General features: G+C 34.3%; 1 protein-coding gene across 2 annotated transcripts in view; it reads right to left on the bottom strand.

The window, feature by feature from the left end:
* Window positions 1-6,852: 6,852 nt before the first annotated feature.
* The window catches only part of BCKDHB (branched chain keto acid dehydrogenase E1 subunit beta), a 230,293-nt gene continuing 215,145 nt past the window's right edge, over window positions 6,853-22,000 (bottom strand). For both annotated transcript variants that reach the window (XM_063096964.1, XM_063096965.1), the window contains one exon: window positions 6,853-7,001. In XM_063096964.1, coding sequence (XP_062953034.1) covers window positions 6,861-7,001 — 141 coding nt within the window. In that variant the 3' untranslated portion in view covers window positions 6,853-6,860. The remainder of the gene's footprint in view (window positions 7,002-22,000) is intronic.

Here is a 22,000-nt window from a genome sequence, read left to right as displayed (position 1 = left end):
ATGATGGAAGGTGGAAGGACAAGAGAGTGAACACAAGAGAACAAGGAACAGAGAGAGCCAAATTTGTTTTTATAACAAATCCACCCTTGTGATAATAAACCTATTCCCAAGATAACTAACCCATTCCCATGAAAATAGCATTAATTCATTCATGAGGGCAGGGCCCTCACGACCTAATCACCTCTTAAAAGTCTCACCTCTTAACACTTGCAGTGGGGATTATGTTTCTAACACATAAACTTTAAAGGACACATTCAAACTATAGCAGAGGGGGGAAAACACGATACATGAGTAGGTAGATGTTCCAAATGATCAAGAAAACATTGTTGAAATAATTATTCTAATTCTTTATAGCCACTAAATCTTATGAGTTCATAGTAAATAAAATACTTATGGTAGCCAAGGAGGCCTTAGTAAGAAAGCAAAGAAACTTTTAGCAAATCAAGACCCTAAAAATTTTTTTTATAATGATGGAATAAAATATCCTAACAGCAAGGACCTTTGTTTATCAACACTATGGGCAAACTATTAGGTTTTGCTAAATTATTTCCTTCTCCTCAAAGAAAGGACATTGACAATATTAGCCAACGCAGGCATAGCCATTACACAGTCTTCATTGACAAATACCATTATGTAATAACATAGCTCCATCTTCACAGGATACAGAAATTGTAAAGAAAATTAAAGAAAAAAAATATTTTTATGAAAATAACTTTTCAATTTTAGTTTTTTCTCATTTGGAACTTTCTACTTTTAGTTTTTATTCTTTTTGTGCTTTTTTTCTCCTTTATTCTCACATTCTTATGTTTTCAGTTATCTTCTTTAAAAGATTTGAAGTCTATGAATTTACCTCTGAAAAGAATCTTAGCTGAAGCACATCAGTGATTTCACGTTCTAAGTATTTTCTAATTGCTTTTACATTTCCTTTTTGGTTCTACTGTTACTAAGCCAGGTGCTTTTTTCATTTCCAAGTGGTTGGAATATTTGTTATTAGTTTTGGATGTGATTAGAAAACATGGTGCTTTTTAATACTCTTTTCTTTGGTAAATTTACTATTATTTTTCTTTGTGCCCTAGTACATGATCAATAGTTTTAACTGTGCTGTGTATACTTTAAGGAATATACTCTGTTTGTGGAGACAAAAAGTTTTAAAAATGTTTTTATTGACTCAACCTTATTACTTATGTAATTAAAATATCCTATAGTATTTTACTGAGGTCTACTTCATCTGCCAAATTGAAAGTGAGGTGATAAAGTCATTTTCTACAACTTTTCTGTCCATGTATTTTGTATTTATAAGTTTTTGCTTACACTTTAATACTACATATTTGGAATACAAAGGATTTAACTGTCATACCTTCACTGTGATGTATTCCTTTTGTCAATATTGAATACATATTTTTTCCCTTGTCTTCTATTTTGTCTGATATAAATTCTGCCACATTTGTTTTCTTCATTTTCACTTTTGCTTAACATATATGCAGGTACTTCAAAAACATTAAGGACAAATAGAATTAAATGATAATACAAATCTTTTCTTGAACTTTTTGAAGTGGCCTCATATATGTCCATTTTCAAATGTTAACCTTTCTAGGTCAACTTATTTCAAGACTATGGTAAGCAGCTTTTAATCAAGTTTTGTTTCTTTCTTTTTTTTTTTTTTGTGACCGGTAAGGGGATCGTAACCCTTGGCTTGGTGTCGCCCACACCGCGCTCAGCCAGTGAGCGCACTGGCCATCCCTATATAGGATCCGAACCCGCGGCCTCGGTGGTCCCAGCGCCGCACTCTCCCAAGTGTGTCACAGGGTCGGCCCCAAGTTTTGTTTCTTAGCCCAAACTAAGTTCTTTATTATTAACTAGGAAATTTAGCCTATTACGTTTATTGTCTTAATTTCTATGTTTGGCCTTGCTTTATCCTATCAGAATAATTATGTTATACTCCCCTTCACTGAAGATGAAGTGTTAGTGCTTTTGAAGTCCATCTGTGAATCTACTACTCCAGTCTTTGTCAATTTAAGTCATATTTCTGATCACCACGATATAGTGGCTTTCTTATTTTTATAATATGGAGCCATTATTTCACATAAAAAGTGTATTTAAGACAATTATTTAGATGTACATCTTTTTATTTAAACTGTTTCCATTCACTTCTAGTCCTTTCAGTCGGGATTTCCTCTTTCTTGTTCTTGTTTTCTCTCTCATTTTTTGAGTAAATATCTTAATCAGTATTTACTGGGAAGTATCAAGGTACCAGGGTTTCTAAATCTTTGCCCATATATAAACGTTTTCTATGACATTCCCAATATGATGGCTCAGAGGTGTATATCAGAATCTCCAAACCTCACGTCTGCCTGGAAATTCCAACATAATTTCTTTGGGGTCATGCTCTTCACCCCTCAGCCAAGGATTCTTGCTAAAGGCAACACAGTCTATATGCCTACCTGGTTAATATCTAACAATTGTATCCTCAGGTGTACTTGGAACAAGCAAAAGTTAGAATTCAGTGTTGTTGACAAGGCCAAGGCTAATTTTCACTTCTGCATGGATAACCTTTCTATTCTGAGGTACCTGGCTGAGTCTGAGTCAGGACCATTTTGTGGCTAATGTCAGACAACATTGGGATTGGCAGCCCCTCCAGAACCACATGTGGTGGGGAGAGGGAGTTCTCTAATCAACCAGCAGTGCTGTTACTAGAAGAGAAGGGCAGGAATGCCAGGCAGCCAGAAACCACACGCATCCACTACAGGCAAGCTGATGAGAAGGGGATTCTGTTAAACAGAAAGTGGATCCTCTGTGGGCCTTCTAAAGATTCTCACTGAGAGTTTCTAGATTATGTAATTTAAACCTAAGGGATTGAATTGAGCTAATTTTCTTGATCATATGCCTCATTTATTGTTCTAAAGTACACAGGTCTGGTTACTTAGCTTTCAGTTGGGAAGAACATGAATATTATGTCATATTTTTTTTCCTAAAGGAACTGAATAATTTAAACAATATAATATCAAATTAACTTATGTATCCACGTTCTCACTGGGAATAGATATATTATGCTGAGGTTGGGAATAGTGGAGGATTTTGGACTTGGCATTCATTTAACATCTCTTGAGTGCTTTCTTACTACTATTTTCTTATTTTCACAATATGGAACATTTGCTTCAGGTAACAAATGCATTTTTTACAATTATTTAGATCTACATGTATGTCTTGTGCTGTAGACTGAATTTAATATTAACCGTAAGCTGTTTATTTTGGAAGGGAAGGGGGTTACTAGAGAGAACAGACTGCAATGCTAACTGGAGGTGGGAAGATGCTCTCAAACTCAGGCACTTGGTGCACAGATTATCCCCCTAATTATCCTCATGCTTGCTATTTCAAAAATAGGGTTAAGAAAATGAAATTAAATAGCTAAGGGAAATTCTTAAAATACCAAATGAATGGAAAAAATAATATTAAAAAGATACAATGGCAATAAAGTGTATAATAAGTTTAATCAACTGAAAAAAAAATTAGTTAAACTAAAATGAATATGTTCAAATAGAACCCATCATCCACCAAGATGTAATGGACTACTGTACATCTTCTGCTCTGCTGGACTGACCACGTGAGCACAGAGTTCCCTGCAGGATGCCTTGAGCTTTTAGTAGAGAACAAAGACCAAAGCCAAGGACCATACTGAGTTTTGGCCCCTTAAACTCAGAATGTCCTGTACAGTAAGCCAAATGGCTTCCCTACATCTTTTCTAAACTTGCTGCTGACAAACTACATCTTTCCTCATCCTATATAGTACAGTTTTTCTATTTTTAATCCAAGGGCAGGGCTTTATTTTTCCCCCTAACAAATGCTTTGGTTCATTATTTCAGCCTATTGCTATCCAAAATCTGTGATAAAGTGCCTTTGCTTTGGCTCCAAGTTTCTGGCAATCTACAAATGTTACCTTCTGTATCCTCTAAATTGCTGGTAAAAATAAACAAGATACAACTTTTTAAATTACAGTCTTAAAGGAAGAACTACATTTGTAGTCATAAGAAAATGTCTATTTTCAAGGGGTAAAAAGAATAATTATGATTTGTAACAATATATATGCTAATAATATTGATTTGATCAACATATCGCAATGTTGAACCCTAAAAATATGTATAATAAATTTTGATTCAATAAAAAAAATAAATTTAAACAACAACAATAACAACAAAACAACTCATGGACAATGCAGAGTCTCACGCCAGGAGGATGTCTCTGGAAAGCACCAGATAAGTAGCCCCTACCACATCCGCACAGGACAGCCCTCATCTGCCCCAGAAAGCTGCTCAAGGAAAAAAAAAAAAAGTCCATTTTCAGGGCCTACAGAGAAAGGAAAATGACGGCACTGTTTCTCTGTTTTTTGGGAGTGGAGACCTTTCTGCTGGGACCTGTGAGAAGAAACTCTGCTGGGACTATGGGAGGGGACGCGTGTCTACCAGCTCAATCTCTGAGGGCTGGGCCAGGGGTGAGGTGTTCTGCAGGTGGTTTCCCCCGGCTGTACAGGCCTCTCTAAAACTACAGTAGGGGGCAGCAGAGGCAGAGTAAGAAACACGAGGCCCTGGCAATGTTACCTGGCAGAGCCCTCTGTTGCTGCTAATTTGTTTTTCTTTTTCATCTACATAATATTATAAAGAACATAGAAAAAATATTTGCTTTGCAACAGCCTAGCAAAAAACTACAACTGCAGCTAAAGTCTGGCAGTTTTATAACAGGCTCTTGCTGAGCATCTCCCAAAATAAGGAAGAGAGGCAGCAGGATCCATCCTGCCCCACCGCACTCCGGACAAGAAGTGAGTGCGTCCACCAGGAACCTTGCTGAGGCAAGATGGAAGAACGAGGAAAAACAGCCCAGAAGTTTTGCCAACATACAACCATCTTGGACATAAATAACTAAATCAAATACAGTAAAGTCGAAGAGTCAGCATTTCTAGAGCAAATATTTCACTTTAATTCAGATTTAATTAACAAGTTAACAATCTATTACTCTGCAATAAAAAACTCTTTTTACTGATGAAGACAAAAGGACACATACAACCTGAAGACAATCTGATTTTACTTTATTGAATACTATCCCATATCTAATATTTACAGATCTAATTAAACAGAATTTATAAGACTACCATGTGCAACATTTTAAAAAGTTAATCTGAAACAGTCTTAATGGAAATCACCAATTCATGCATGTTAATAAAGTAGTAATTAATTTACAACCTTTCAGCCGATATCCATGATGGTTCATTTCATAAAAACTCTATCTTCAAGAAGAAATAAGTCTGAGGAAATATAAAAAATTCAGAAAATTTTGCATCTAGTCATATGCATCTAGTCATAATCTTCCAGTTTTTCTGAAAAAGAAATTAGTAACAATTACAGACATGCACAACTGCAATCATGACTACATTCTTTAATACCATATTTAACTTTAAACATAGAAAAGTTATTCTTTTATCATATTTTCAGTATAGGTTTTCTAATGTTTAAAAAGAAATACATAATCCAAATTTAAAATCAGCATCTAAATATTACTTTAAAAATGTCAGCAAGGTATGTGGCCATGATTATTCCCTTGATTCCCCATGGGGGATGGTCCATGGAAGGGAACAACATGGACAACAAAAATGAGGGAGTCGCCCCAGCTGGTTCTAAGTGGGATTTATTGTAGAAACCAGTTGCTTTCACAGACAGCAAGAGGACATGAGAAACAGAGCTTCTACACCTGCATGTCTGAGAGAACATCAGGGGTATGTGGACTAAAGGCCCTAACTTACACCATAACAATATTCTCAGAATAGAACTACAAAAAATGTAGGGATTGTGGCAACACAGCGGCAGATGGTGGCACTATTTTCTTCATCTGTACAACTGTAAAGATGTCTTCGGTTTTAGGTGAGCTAGCTTTACTACCCACATACACACAGAATTCAAGAATTATAGCATTCCTTATCTTTAAAAAGTATAGGGTTTGCTATTATACAGAGCTTATTCTCCTTTTTCCTTTAAAAACTCATGGTTCTTCAAAATGTATTATTTTTTGGACACTCTAGATATCAAAAAGTAAACCATCTAATCCTATTGACTCATTTTCAAACATTTCAAAATCAGTGTGTCAGTGATAGCAACTTCTATATTAAAATCCTGAAAAACTGACAATAATTTTTAATGGTATTCATTTTTGTTAGAATAACACTGCTAAAGGAGCAGATAAGCATGACTTAGAAAATCACAATAAATATAATTTATTGTCCACTATTTAAAAAATGTTTACTTGCCAAAAAAGGTTCTGTAAATGGTAGTGATGATGGGATTTCCAGTTTGGTTCTTTTTTTTTTTTTTTTTTTTTAAAGTAAAAATTTCTCTTGTACACAATAAAGAGGCTTTCTGCTCAACAAATCTATTTTTCAGATAATATAAAGGTAAATTTCAGAACGTTATGAATCATCATATAAATAACTGGAGCCCAAATTAATAGTGTTTGGGGGCCATTTTTAAATAACAAAAATTACCCCAATTCATAAATGGTTTAAATAGTTGAAAAAATATACGGAAATGAAAGTAATAGCTGGAATAGTGGTGGTATAAGGTATATCGCAATCTAAACCATGGCAGAGAGCATCTTCATCTAGTGATTGTTCCTTGTTAACATCTGTATGCATCTGTTTTCTAGAAATCACATAATACATATGCTCAATACGTTTCTATCAAATGTAAATATTTTATTCTGAAAGCTGCCATTTACCAAAATACAACACACTGATGACTGCTGCTCCCTGGCTAACAGTACATCAATGTCAGGAGGACACACTAGCGTTCTCAAAATGTAGGGCTTACCTACCTACGTGGTCAATAGTTGATCATTTTTCGAAGGGCGTCATAGCACTTCCATTTGTCTGGGATGTAGAATGGCTCAAAAATGTGAGGAAATGGTGTGTCATACCCACAAACTCTTGATATAGGAGCCTCTAGGTTCAAGAAACATTCTTCCTGTAGAGAAGAATCGAGATGACTAAGAATATTTTTATTCACAAAAATGAAACTTTTCAACTTAAAAAAAATCTCACTTAAAATACAACTGCATCCAAGGACATTAAAAATATTTAAGTACATTGTAACATAGAAAAAGCATGTTGGCATGATCCCACTTTGCTTATATACTTTCATATATGTATATGCATTTTACGCCTATATATTGGTCTGTTGTCTAATCCAAACTGAGGTCATACCAAATGTACTGTCCTATGAACATAAATGTAAGGCATGATGAAAACATCCACAGAAGTGGCAGTTACCATGTGCTGAGCTCTCACTAAGTCTTAAATACACTAATAACTCCTCATTCATTCTCAAAAAAATATTTTGAGATGACAGGTATCATCATTTGCACTTTACACATGGGAGGGAAGGAAACACAATAAAATGTTCACAATAATTAACACTGAAGGTTGAAATTAGTGATGATATATGTTTTCTCTTATTTGTATTTTTCAAATTTTATACAATGAACATCAATTACTTTTATAATAAATGTTTGTAATTCCTTCACACTACAACCAGACTGAACTTCTATCAGTTACTTGACAGTGTCCTCATCTCTCTCACAGCCAGGCTTTTGCAGATGCTGCTGGTTCCCTGGCCATTCACTCCCCAAACCCACTGTTCTTTGCCTGACTGATGTGTGCACACCTTTCGGGTATCGCCTTAGGAGTCACCTCTGCTGGGAAGTCTTCCTTGACAGCAACTCCCCACTGAATCACAGGTGAGGGAGGGGTTCTTCCCTGAGTTCCCACATCACCAAATTCAGCATAATTCACTGTAGTCATCCACTTATCTGTCACCCCTGAGAGACTACAAGCTCCATGAAGCTAGAGATCTGGCTCAAACATGTAAAATCCCAACCCTGGTAGAACACTGTTAGGAAAGCTTCAGAGGAAAAAAGAAAATGTTATTCAAGTAAAAATCTCAAATTTGGAAATAAAATCTTTGAAATCTAAGGAGAAAGATACATGAACATTTAGGTTGATATCTTGGCTATTGTGAATAGTGCTGCAATAAATATGGGAGTGCAGATATCTTTTTGACATACTGATTTCATTTCCTTTGGAAATATACCCAGTAGTAGGACTGCTGGATCATATGGTAGTCCTGTTTTTAATGTTTTGAGGACAACATGGTTGAACATGGAGGACTTTATGTTAAGTGAAATAAACCAGGCACAGAAAGACAAATACTGCATGATCTCACTCACATGTGGAATCTAAAAAAGTTGACTTCATTGAAGTAGAGAGTATAATGGGTACAATGGTGGTTACCAGAGGCTGGGGCTGCGGTAATGTTGGCAAAGGATGTTGGGCAAAAGATATATAATTACAGTTAGATAGGAGAAATAAGTTCAAGAGATCTACTGCATGGTGACTATAGTTAATGGGATACACTGTATTCTTGAAAAATGCAAAGAGAGTAAATGTTAAGTATTTTCAACATGAAAATGATATACATGTAAGGTATAGTATTTGTTAATTATCTAGATTTAACTATTCTACAGTGTATATAACATCACATTACATACAATTCTGTCAATCTAAAAAATAAGAAAAATATTTATTTTGCTATTCGCAGCTATTACCTGAAATAAAATCTTTGGTTTTTATTCATATATTTATACATTGCCTTGCTTCACAAAGGATTCAAAGAGGCCCAAATTTTCTTAAACATTGTACTAACTGTATTTTTAAATCTTCCTTTGAGCAGAAATTTTTACATGAAGGAATCAGATACCTCATGCTCAATACCTACCCACTGTGCATATTTCTTCCAGTGACAAGTGTATTGGGGCAGGAAGGACATGCAAGCAGGACAAATTAGCTCCAAAGAGAACCAACTGGACATTTGCAGCCCTCCCTTTGGCCCATATAATCACCACGACTTTCATCATCAAACACCAAATAAGTGTGGGTATTTCCTGGCAATAAGTAATTTCCATTAGCAACTTCAGAACTTTAAAATGTATGGTTTTAAAGAGTCACCTAAGAGATTCCACTACTAAGCTGAAAAGAGATGACAGATTGGATAGATTGTTTCTTGACTGTAACAAGTAATCTTAAAGGGCTTTAAATTGTCAATTTGGGATTAACACAGTTTTGTTACTTTGGCTGACACAGGCTGTTTTTCCATCTTTCCTAAGTACCACACTCTGTAAACAAACTATCCAGGGACACTGTAAAACACAGAAAATCAAAGGTAAAATATTTCACTAAATGCCTTGACTTTATACCTGTCATAAAATAATATTCTTTTGAACTAGTAACTCGCAAAGCTGGCCTATCACAAAATGATCTGTCAGTGTTTGTTAAAATCATTCCTTTTACCATAATGACTAACATCATCAAACTACATTTTTTTCAAATAGTAATGCTTCTAACTCCTCAAGAATGTGCGCATCACTCTTTCCAGGAATACATACATATATATGTTTGCATGGACTTATAGAAACATCTCCTGCGAGGTCACACTTGAACTGTAAACAGTGGTTATCCTTGAGGCTGGCAATTGCAAGGAGGTGAGAAAAGACTGCACTTTGTACATTATATATATATATTGTTTGAGTTTTTATAAAAGAGTATTAATTTTGTAATCAAATGACACTGAAATTTTTTAAAAAGTGAAGAATCATTTTATGTGAATAGAAGTTCCTATTTTATGTTACATGAATTTGTGATTTTTACATATAAGGTTTCCTTATTTGGGGAACAATTACTATAAATTATGTGTAATTAAATGATTATATTATTTATTATAAGTACATAAAATGTATTGTAAAAATAATGGAAGATAATTCAAGGATACATAACAGAAGATTGTGAACAGGTATTCAATTTTACAAAGATATCCTCTGACTGACTGAAACAGTTTGAAATTCTAACTTTTTGCTAACCAAAGTATATTAAAGAGGCTTAAGTTCTTTCTTCCATGGACTTTGGTTAAAACTTCTTTTAAAGCAGTTGCAAAAAAGATTTTTGGGTCAATGTAGCAGCAGTACAGATTTACTTTCCACTGAATTGGTTCACATACAAATGATTTTTGTGTATGTTTCTTTGAGCAACTACCAAAACAAGGCACCCTGGTTCAGCCTCAGATTTTCATACAGAAGCTGCACACACACACTCACACATACACATGGACACACACAGAAAAATATCTGAATACCATTGGCAGATCTGCAGATTAATGTACAAGATTAATCCTTCACAAAGTGTATCTCTCTCCATTACAACCATATGAACACCATTACTACAGCAACCATGTGCCTTGCATTTTCAAGACAATCCAGATTGATCATATTCTTTTGTTCCTCTGGCCATGTAAACACACCCCTATTTTAAAAACCATGTTTGGTGATTTTTGATTCAAAAATAGTAAGCCACATAAAATTAGGAATTAAATAATGGCCTAGCCCACAGAGTTGCTTGAAGGATTCCACGTAGTGTCTAGAACAACAGATGTGACTGTGAGGTTCCAAAGCAAATCATAGTGTAAGATTTAACCAGGGACAACAGAAGAGAACCCAGACAGGTGACAAGAGAAAGTTTTCTCCAGCTATTCAGGGTCCGAAGTTTCACCCAGGATCCAATGAGAAGGACTGAAAGTGAACTCTGAAACAAACATGTAGTAACACCTACATATATTTTGTTGTGTATGTGCCTTCACATAATCAGGTACTTAAAGAAAAATAGATGTTCCTTCCAAAAGATCCATGTGAAATTCTAGAATATAGTACTTGAATTTACTCTATGCCTTTTTGCAACTATGAGAATTTTTCATTCTAAAATATGTTAATAACAATAATAGTGGCCAGCACTTATGATGCACCAGGCATTGTGTTAATGGGTTATATTTTATCTCTTTTAATAATTTTAACAAATCTTTGAGGTAGGTATTATATTCCATTTCATAGGTGAGGAAACCAAGATGGAGGAACTTGCCCATGGTTAAATAGCTAGAAACATAGCCAGGTAAGATTCAAACTGGGCTACAAAGCCCATGTTGTTAGTCATTTTTCAGCTAATTTTGAGGTACTACTATTAAGAATAGTAATAACAAAAGGAAAAAATGAAATGGAAATTAAAAAGAATGGTAAAACGAAAGGCAGACTGGGAATACCAAAGTTTTACAACAGAGCCTTGAGAGGCATAATGGGTTAAGTCAAGTCTCAGAAGCCTCTTCCACATATATAAGGAAGGTAGATAAGACCTATGAAGAAGCTGAAAACACAAACTTAAGCATGAAGGTAACACACAGAGCAACAAACAGATGGTCCTGGGTATACAGAACCTCTTAAACTATACTAAATGGTTTAAGTAAGCATAACTCAAATTGTTTATATATTAGCCATCTGGATTGCTATGGATATTATAGCCAGAAAAGGAAGCAAACAATGTGAAATAACAATTCCAAATCATTAAAATCATAGACACAGGCAAAATAAATTATCTTGGTTTGCCTATTTTCTGTAACAAAATAAAACAAATTTATCTCTTTGTTTTGTTTTGTTTTTGGAAAACAAAGTATCTTACTGAAATTGGGGAGGACAGAGACCCTTTAAGTATTCTAGCATGTAAGAGAAGGTAAGTACAAATTAATGGAACAGAATCCATTATGGTTTTAAGATAAATAACATATTATTGACAGGTTTTTAAAAATTAAGCATACTCCATTTATTCCTATGTCTTGATAAATGTATTACATGCTGTGTATTATATGCATGTAAATACATACATATTAGTACTCTCATGGGATCCCTCAAGATCTCTCAATACCTAAGTCCATTCCCCCAGTAGAGTTTTAAGAACATCAGCCACTAATCCTCCTGCTCCAGTGTCACAGGAGTTACATCACTGAAATCAGTCTCGGGCATTCCACACTGTGGCTTCAGTCACCCTCAACAAATCTTTTTGTTGTTTTTATGGCAAGGCTGCATAATATAATTGATACAGCATGGAATTTGGAATTCTATCTGAAGAGAATCTTTGTTGTACTATGATTTAACCTTTCCAAGAATGTGTTTACTCAACAGCAAAACAGAAATATTAAAAATTCTGCATTATTGTATCTTCCTATTGTTTTGTAATTCTATTGCTATCTTGCCCATTTGCCTCTATGGGTTGTTCGTTTGCACATGAAAAGTACCTGATTTCATGCCTGACACATCATAGTGCTCAATACTTATTTTTTGTTTTTCTCTTAGATTTTCCAACTGAGAGGAATCCCTTATTAATAATAAATGTGAGGTATTTGAAATGATGGACCAAATCATCATTGAAGACACAATTTAGATACACAGTCAAACACAAGAAGTAACAACAACCCTTACAGAACAATGCCCAACAGCTCCATTTACTGAACATCTACTAAGTCTTAAACAATGTAAGAAAATACCAAAAATGTGCAAGTGCTGCATGAGGAAGGAGAGTAGAGACCACTGCACATGACGAGGGAGCCAGGAAGCACTCAGGCCGCAAAGGAAGGTGGGGCCAGTGCTGCCCCCTGGAGGGGAGCATGGAGCATACTAGATAGGGAAGTCAAGAGCTCCAGAAACGGTGACTCTCCCCATTAAAAAAAAAAAAAAAAATTAACAAGCAGTGATACTACAGAAAAGTGGCCAGTCTGTCAGCTTCCAAAAGGCTACAAGTAAAAGATCCCAAAAGATAACTGGATGTGATGAAGGCATACACACTTTAAAAAATAGAGTCAAGAATAAAAACCACACAATATCATTTGGTGTGTTTTTAAAGTAATCATTTGCATTTGGTTTGTTTTTAAATTTAAGGCAATTCTATGCTCAGATTTCTTTCTAAGAACAACTTTGGAATAATTTTTACTCAGTTCTAATGACAGAAAGTTGGATATAGCCTACGGTGCAAGACTATGTACCATCTTGAGTTGGAAAGCTATGAAAAGTTCAAAGTTAAATAGGAAAATTATAGGCCTTTTATATATGTTTCTACTTTCTTATAACTGGTATAGGCTGATAAAATCCCTTTCTTTTCCTACAAAACTATTAACTAATTTTTCTAAACATTTAATGGAAAGTCAGAAAAGCAGGACACTGTAATGAGAAACACATCGCAAGTCAACAAAGGCGTTATGTTGCCTGTAGGATTATCTGATAAATCAGGATTTTATATTATTCCTTGGAACAATGAGAAACACCATTCCACAACTTAGTTTCAAAGTAGTAACTCAAAAAGTTGATTTTTAAATTACTTTTGAAACAAAAAGTTTCAAGTTATATCATGCAATTGTTATTTGCCTCCATAACACACTTAAACTAAGATAATATATTTTATTTTGGGGGAGAGTAAATTAAGCTATAAATGTAATGAGCACTGAACAAAATGTATAGATTATAGAGTTATCATTTCTTCTCTATAATGTTAAGAAATAGCTTTAAATGATGTGTGAATGTTTTAACCTAAATCCTATCACCATTAGTCCTTGTTATTTATTAAGTTAATAAAACAACAGAGATTTTGCTTCTAAATGCAGTTAATTGTATAGAGGTCATAATTTAGTAGTGCAAGAGTTAAACTCTAAAAATAAGAGAAAATTCCAAAATGATATATATTTGATAGCTTTAAAATCTGTCAATTTAGAGACTTATGTTTATGTTCTAGTCATGTAAGGTTAGACATCACACAGCTTCCAAATAATATCACAGAATATTTATTTTAAATTTGTTTTAAATCTGCCATGAAAACTTGCCCATAGTCAAAACATGAGTTTTAGCAGTTGAGAAAAAAAAGATTCTGGTATCTTGAATCACACTTTCTCAGCAAATGAGTCACAGAAAACTGTGAAGGCAGCATGCCAGCAACTCCAAATTAATTTCATTACTGAATTAAACAAATACAACTTTACTAATGTAAAATATTATTTTTCATTTAAGCCAATGCTTCAAATAGTATGGATCATGTTTTTAAAGCAGAGTTTAAAATACATTATTATGTACCAATTTTCCACAAAGCGTGGATCTATGAAATTAATTCTTCAGAAAGCAGAGTCTCTAACCTAAACAGGAAGCTCCTCCATATGTTAAAGCTAAATTTATTTTATTTTTCTAATATCATGCACATGAGATGCATACAACAAATGCTTGTTGATATAACGTCTCTCACTTTTAAAACAGAGTTGAACCAATATAACTAAGAAAGCACATGAATAATCTAATTTTATCTAGACCTGTATAACAGCTAAAATGTTATTGTCAAGCTTAACTATTTCAGCAAAGCTTCTAATGTAAAATCATAATCTTGACTAAATTAAAAATCTGGGATCTCTGTTACTTAACTTCAATAAAACATCTTCAATGTCTGCTGATTTTTTAAAAAATTCTATTTCTTCTTCTTGAATGCAAATTACTGGCAATTTGGTACGATTTTTTTTTTGTAAGATTTCTTTCAGCTAGTTAAAGAATAGAGCTGAATCCTAAATTAGGATTTTTATTTAAACTCAGATTCCATTTTTAAAATGAAAGCTTACTTTCTGAAGTTAGAAAGAAATGTTATTTCTGATCTAAATAGGTTTCCCTATATATAGTCTAGCTACTAAAACAAAACTGGAGAATGGTATTAAAATATTCATAGAAATGATTCATGGTTAAATTCAATAGTTGTGTCAGAATATAAACATACGTTAATATAAAACTGTCTATGAATCTTGACATATTACCTATAGAAACTGATGTAGAATAAATTTTAAAATAAAATTTAGCATTAAATAAAAAAATTATGTAGTACTTTAGAGATTATTATAATTGTTATATAATGGAGAATGCTACTATTTTTTCAAAACTATGGTTTTGTAAATTTTGCTATTTTAAAATCAGAAATAAATGAAAGGAAGGAAGTGCCAACTCATTTCTATAATTTATAATCTTACCAAAAAGGCAATGTACTTTAAAAAGTACATTGTGCTTATTATGGTTCAGGGACCATACTTAAATATTTTAAAATATTAACTATTTTAATATTCATAAAATCTAAATTAGCAATCACAAACGTACAAACTAGCATCTTATCTAATCCACTTTGGTTTTCCAGGTAAAACCTGGAAAGGTTTGGTTCTGCTTTCAAAATTTCCCCTGAATACAGTCTTGAACTATGACCCAAAGTCTCACCATTTTCACCTGAAAGGCACTGTGAGAAACAAAGGCTAAAAAAATGATTTCTTCATTAAATCTTCCTGCAACACATTCTATTTATTTGGCTGCAGTCAGCCTCTAAAGATGTTTTGAGGCTTTAAAAGTTCAGAGTCTAAAGTTTAAATTCTTCTGAGATACACTCTATGTAAGTTTTAACACTGAAAATGTACTGGGCTACAATGCTTTTGCTAAAACACTTTATATTCAATAAAGGGGAAAAAAGGCAATGTTCTCAAATTTCCACAGATGCTAAGCTTCTCAAATTTTATAGTTCAAATTCTTCTTATAGAGAAGAATGCATCGACGGCAACAACGTTTGGAAGTGGAATTTCCTTAGAATGCGGGTGCGTAATGATAAACATAAGCGACTTGCAGCACTGGGTCATCTCAAGAACAAATCGCTCTCTGTAAGGTAGGATTTCTGGTTTGCTTGGCACCAGGACATTTAAAATACTCCTAAAAAGTGACTTTTGATGATCCTACAAAGCATTCAATTTTTCTGCTTGTCCACAAAATTCTTCGTGTAGCAGTCTAACACCACCAAATGGTGTTCAGAAGGCAGAAATCAATCTTGGCTAAAGAGACTTGACAATTCCTTTGTCTCATGACAGAGAAATTACATTCTTCTAGAATTTGGGGGATTAAAATTACATTAAGAAGATTTCTATTCGGATTTGTCACTGTTGCAACTTTGCAACCTTTTCTTAAGTTTCAGGAGTAATTACAAACTGAAACCACTAGAATAGACTGATTTCTCCCAATCTGTCACTGTCTTTCTAAAAAGTTTGAAGAGCTGGATTTAAAAAAATAATAATAATGACTAAAATATTTGCTATTTTACAAATTATATGATTTTGATAAAATATTACATTTTACTGCTATTTCCTTCTCTTTAAATATGTTAGATTTCTACCTTTTAGTTTGTTTAAAAGAATGCCAAAACAATTTACTAAGTGTAAAAAAGGCAAGAAAAAGGGGAAAAAAATCCTCTTTATTTTATCTCATTAAGCCAAAAGAGATATGCCAATGTTTTTACTGAAAATAAACATATATATATATATATGTATATATATATATATATTTTTTTTTTTAAGTTAATCTAGGGTGCCATAGCAACACAGCCTTTAAAGCTTACTTTTGCTGAATGAATAAATCAGACCAAGTCATTTTTCAGCAGTTTAATTCTGGTGACTAGATAACTGCAATTTTACTAACAAAGCACAGCAGAAATAAATGTTCCATACTACCATTAGTGAAATGTGGTCAAAAACATGTTAATTGAACCCTACTAGTAAATTTATATTTGTTCTCCCAAAATTTAATAATTGAACAAATTAAGAAGGCAAACAGGTTTCTAACAGGAATAGCTGACCTAAGTAAGAAAAAGCTTGTAAGTGTTCTCGTTATTTACATGCAGACAACTTTTGCTAGCATGATGAGTTTAACCTATTCATTAAAAAAAAAAAAAATCCAGCAATTGTAATTACTGTCTGTATCCAATTAAAATAAAATTCAGGATCCAAAATGTATTTTCCTATCTTTCCAAATGTATTTTACATATCTATGTTTCTATCTTTAAATTTGGTTAATGTTTCTTACAGAAAGGCTTTTCAGGTTGAATGTCTATGAATTCGCACACATTTTCATGTCAGAATTTCAAGAATTGGGAGATATTTCAGAATTAGGAGGAAAATACACATGCCTCCTTTTTTAGACCCATAATTGAGTGAAATGGTGTGCTGATAAGATGAACCCATTTTTGCACATATTCTCACAAATTCTGTATGGCATGCTCAATGTGAACAATTTTCTAATAAATCTGATAAAACCATAGATCCACTAATGAACTGATGGTTAGTGACTGAGATCTGGTTGTAGATACTTTACAGTTAAGTGTAAAAATATAAAATTAGAAATGTTCAAAGGTACTACTTATTAATAAATTTGGATGAGCTAAATTTACATAGTTCATATAAAAGGGTAATAGTCACATATTTTATTTAGATGGACCAGAGCATTTACTTAATATTTTTTTGTTTATTTACTTTGGGCTGAACTACATAAATTCAATCAGGTCCCTCAAATAGGAGTCAGAGGCTAAGACACATAGCATGATATCCCAATCCCACCAGAGATCAAAGGACTTTACGTATTTGTCACAGACCAAAGATAATGAAGTACACAAGCTGACGCGGACACATGGAATCCTGTGTGTAATCAACACATCCTGGCAGATACCCATAGAAACAACATGGAGGCCTATAGAAAAAGAAATTTATTTGCCCAAATCCCTATTGGTTCGAAAAAAAGAATATTTGCATACATACAGATTACAAAAAAAAAAAAAAAATAACCCAAATATTTAGTAACCCAGACTAAACAGTAACCACAGGAACATTCTTAATTAATAATAAACAAATATAACTATTTATATAGTTTCATTTAATCCTTTTAACAACTCTATGTGGAGGCCACCAGTAAGGAATTGATGCTGGGAGAGGTTGAGGTGACCAGTATCACACAGGTGTACACGGTTTGTCGGTATTTGCACCAGCTCCCCTGGTTAATATCAAGTGCCATGAAACAGACTTTAGATTACAGTGTGCAAAAGAGTCTTGCTTGGATACAGGGCAAATTCTGGACCTAGTGCTATTATTGTACCTGTGAAAGAGAAACTGGTGGAATTATCTGTGTGTTTATATTAAACCCAATCAAGATTAAAAAAAAAAACAACTTTGAAAAAGCTTAGCAGTTTAATGCCCCTCTGGGGAGGAGGCAGGGATTAGTTATTGCAGAATCATGGGTCTCTTTAATTAGGGTTACAGTAGGTTAAGCTCGGATTTATATGTTTTGGGTTTTTTTTTTTTTAAAGATACTTGCTAGGAAAATGTGCGAATGAGAGGAAAGGTGAACATGAATGGAATTTGTTTCTAGTTAATTCCTAGCAGCTTGCTTGAGTGCAGGGCATGAGCTGCCACTGGAGTTCTAAAGTTGATTTTGAATTCTCAGGAAAAAGGTCAATGTTCAACCCATGGTAGGCTGTAAATTTAAGGTTTTTTCTATTATAAGGGTAAAAAAGATCATTGAAGTGCTTCCTCAGGAAACTAAACTTGTTTCATTTATTTTCTTATCTATGATATAATCTAGATGAATTTAGGCAACTGAGTAATTTGATAAAAATGTAACAGCTTTTGATAGATTAGAAAAATATTTTAAATGAACATGGTTCACAAGTTTATCTGAGCCTTAACTTAAACTGGAATATGAAATTTAATCCTCTCCTCACAGTATTCACCATGGTTAACTCATTTTGTAGAATTCTAACACTATAGAACAAAATTTCTGGGGTATTTAAAGAAATGTCCTTGGAGAATAAAGTTAAATTCCTCTTTTGCAATGAAAACAACAAACAACTGAGCAAGCCATTGCAATTAAATTAATCTTAAATGAAAATGTAAATACAAGTACGGTACAGGGTCTCACCGTCTCAGACTGCACTAGCTGGCTTCAATTAGTGGTTACTGGCACAGCCCCCATGGCTTGCACTGGGGTGTTTATTAAAGACCTGTGGGCTCTCATTAGAGGTAGAAAGCTAGCTGCACGCACGTATGCCATCAGTGGACATAAGCCATATGCAGATGGATCTATCCCCGTGTATGGAAGCAGATAGGTCCCTGTTCTCTGGGACAAGTATGTCAGTCATCCCTGGGAAAGTATCACTTTTATAAGCTCAATTAAAAAATTATATATGTATATAATATATCTGGGTTTATGATGCATTAAAATTTCATCATTTTCAATTCCCAGTTCTCCAAATGAGCATGCTTACATTTGACATAACAATTCACCAACCCACAAGGATTTTCCTTAGGTTTCCTTAAATGCTAATTATGTAGCAAATCTAATTAAGTACATATGATTCACTTCAGCAGTAGGTACTTCAGTTACTTCATAACTGCCAAAAGGGATCTAAAGTGTCTATTCTCCCTCCAAAACAATCATGCTGTGCGCCAGACTGATAACCGTTAAACACAGCTGCAGAGCAAATGTGCGGTCTTGGTCCTGTAAATACTGTGTTCACACATCAGTCTGTGCTGTGAGCAATTTCAGATTCAGAACTACTGAGTGCAGATTTACGTTACTGTTCTATATATTAGTATGAAGTCATTCATTTCACCCACGTTTCACACCACGTTTCAAGCACGGCTTGAGCAGATTTCTATATGCCATGAGAATTCCTTCCACCTAAGAACATATACTGAAACTGTAAAAACCCCAAATATTGATAAATATTTTCATTCATCATGTTGTTGAATTGGTTTGTTTTCAAGGTCTTTAGCTCACATGAATAAGAATAAAGGCTATTTTGAGCATTTGAGAACATAGTTAAGGAATAATTAGCATGCAATATATTTAGCCTTATTCCTGAAGAAAAACATATACATAGCTTTTATTAGAAATGCTTTTCTTTTCATTACAGTAGGTAAGAGTACAAATCTGAGCCACAGAAATTAAACCCTTTTTTAATTGGGCAAATCTGAGTTACAAAAAAATTAAACTTTTTTATTTCAGTAACTCAAATAATTTCCATGGAAGGAAATCCTTTTCAGAGGGGCTCTCCAAACTGAGTGGGTTGCCGGATGCTTAAGACCATGACCGCATTCCCTCCAGAGGCTGCTAGATCACTATGGCAACTACCCTTTCCCTATCAATAAGCAAGAGCTCCAAACACTAATATTCTGAAAAAATCATTTCCTTTTCTGTGGTGATAACAAGTGACCTACTTTCAAGATTGACCTATACCTCTTTCTGTGCAAAACAATATTTTTGCTAAGTTATTTCACTGGAATTCAAGCTTTGTAAATAAATGCAAAAATAGTGAAATTAGCTATTGTACTCCAGTTTCAAAACAAGGAAAAATGTGTGACATAAGCAATCTAAGGATGTTACAGCTGGAGTGGGTTATGTGTGGAGATCCAGGTGGAAGAAAAACGGGGCTTTAGAGAGCAAATGACATATCTGAAGGCACTAAGAAAACATATGCTTCCTCAAGAAGCACACATTTCAATAGTTATATTTTTTACCGATAGCTGTTTCTAGATACTTAATTATTACTGTGCAGGGTAATAAATCAATTAACATTTAACAAATTAAATATATCTCCTTCTGACTTAGGGAGCTATTTGCCAGCTTTGTCTTTGCTGTCTCAAGTACAAATAGCTAAATCTCTAAGTAATGTCTCATTTTCTGTGTGCAAAACCAACTCTCAATATTATCATATACATGGATTTACATAGCCCATTGTATTAGAGGTACAGTGCCTGACACGGAGGAGGCATCAGTGAACATTTGCTGAGTGCAGGAATGAATGTATAGGCTAAACAAACAATTCCAGTTTGTACATATATTCTGTTTCACCCTGAGGCATTAATGAGCTTAGTCACTGAGGAGGCAAAAAAAAAAAAAAAAAAAAGTCAGCCTGACAGGAAGTGGCGTGTAGAGATTTTTACTCCTCAGCAATTCCTGAACACCCTGTTACTCAACCACCAGATGCCACACTGTTGCCATTGTGATTATGTCCTTCCCCTAGTTAAAAGGTTTTCCTGGCTCCCCAAAGCTTATTCTTCATTTATCCCTACTTCCCCCCAAAGCCCAGTACAGACATGCAAATGCCTACCTTCATTCCAAAGATTTTTTTTTTTTAAATAAGACTGCTTTTACACAAGCCTCTCCTTGAATTCTTTCTCATTTCCTATACCCAGCTCTCTTCACATAGTCCACTTTCAAATTCAGCCCAAATGCCCTTTTCCAGGAAGACTTCAGGAACTTGGTGTTGAGCTTTTTAAAAATGCATTCATTTTTTCAATCATTTGTTAAACAAATATTTGGGTGCCCACTGTGTCCTTACCCTCATGGAGTTTTATGTTCTAGTGGAGGAAACATGTTTGAGGAGTGCTAGAAAGGAAGGAAGTAGGTGTCTATAATAGAGAATGACAGGGAGCTCTGAGCTGTATAGTGAGCTCAGGGAAGGGCCTTCTCCTAAGATGTCCTCCTTGAGAATAAGGAGGCACCAGCTCTGCAAAAAAGCCAGGAGGAGCATTTCTGCAAGGTCACACAACAAGTGCAAAGGGACAGAGGCAGAAAAGAGCCTGGTAAGATTCAGTGAGGGAGAAAAGCCCCATGGAGCCACAGCTCAGGGGAGGGGGAGAGTGCACACCCAAAGAGGGACAAATGGAGCAGTGAGAAGGAGACAACCAGATGGCCAACAGACCAGCCCCAGCGGGAAAACGGTGACAGATGGTTTTGATATTTACACATCTATATTTTACAGAATAAATAAAGAGTAGCTATGGAGCTTTACATGATTCCCTGGGTAAGCTCCCTAGGTAAGCTCTCAGGGTCCATTTATAAGAAATCCAGAAATATTATTAGGAATGAATAACAAAGTTGCTGATAATCTAAGTGATACACAATACAGTGAGGAGATTAGTAAATCAAAGTTAACAATCAATGTGAGTAGATCATATGTTTTTGTAATTTTGGGGCAATTATTTCATTCAGTGAAAAACTTTTTAAGGATCAACACTAAACCACCCACATCTGAGAGACTTAAGAAAATAAAAATAGGGGATTTTAGAATTGAAAGTACTTCGCTATAGTTTGTGGCTAACTGGAATCCTTTCTTGGCTTGTATTCAAACATCTTTTCTCTTCTAGCAATTTAAAATGTTTATTACCATATGCAGTGACTTAATGATAATATCAATTTCGTATTTCCTTACACTACT

Source organism: Cynocephalus volans, chromosome 5, assembly GCF_027409185.1.
Source record: "Cynocephalus volans isolate mCynVol1 chromosome 5, mCynVol1.pri, whole genome shotgun sequence".
Lineage (NCBI taxonomy): Eukaryota > Metazoa > Chordata > Mammalia > Dermoptera > Cynocephalidae > Cynocephalus > Cynocephalus volans.
The sequence above is the reverse complement of the archived record's forward strand: the minus strand, read 5'-3'. Positions and strand labels throughout refer to the sequence as shown.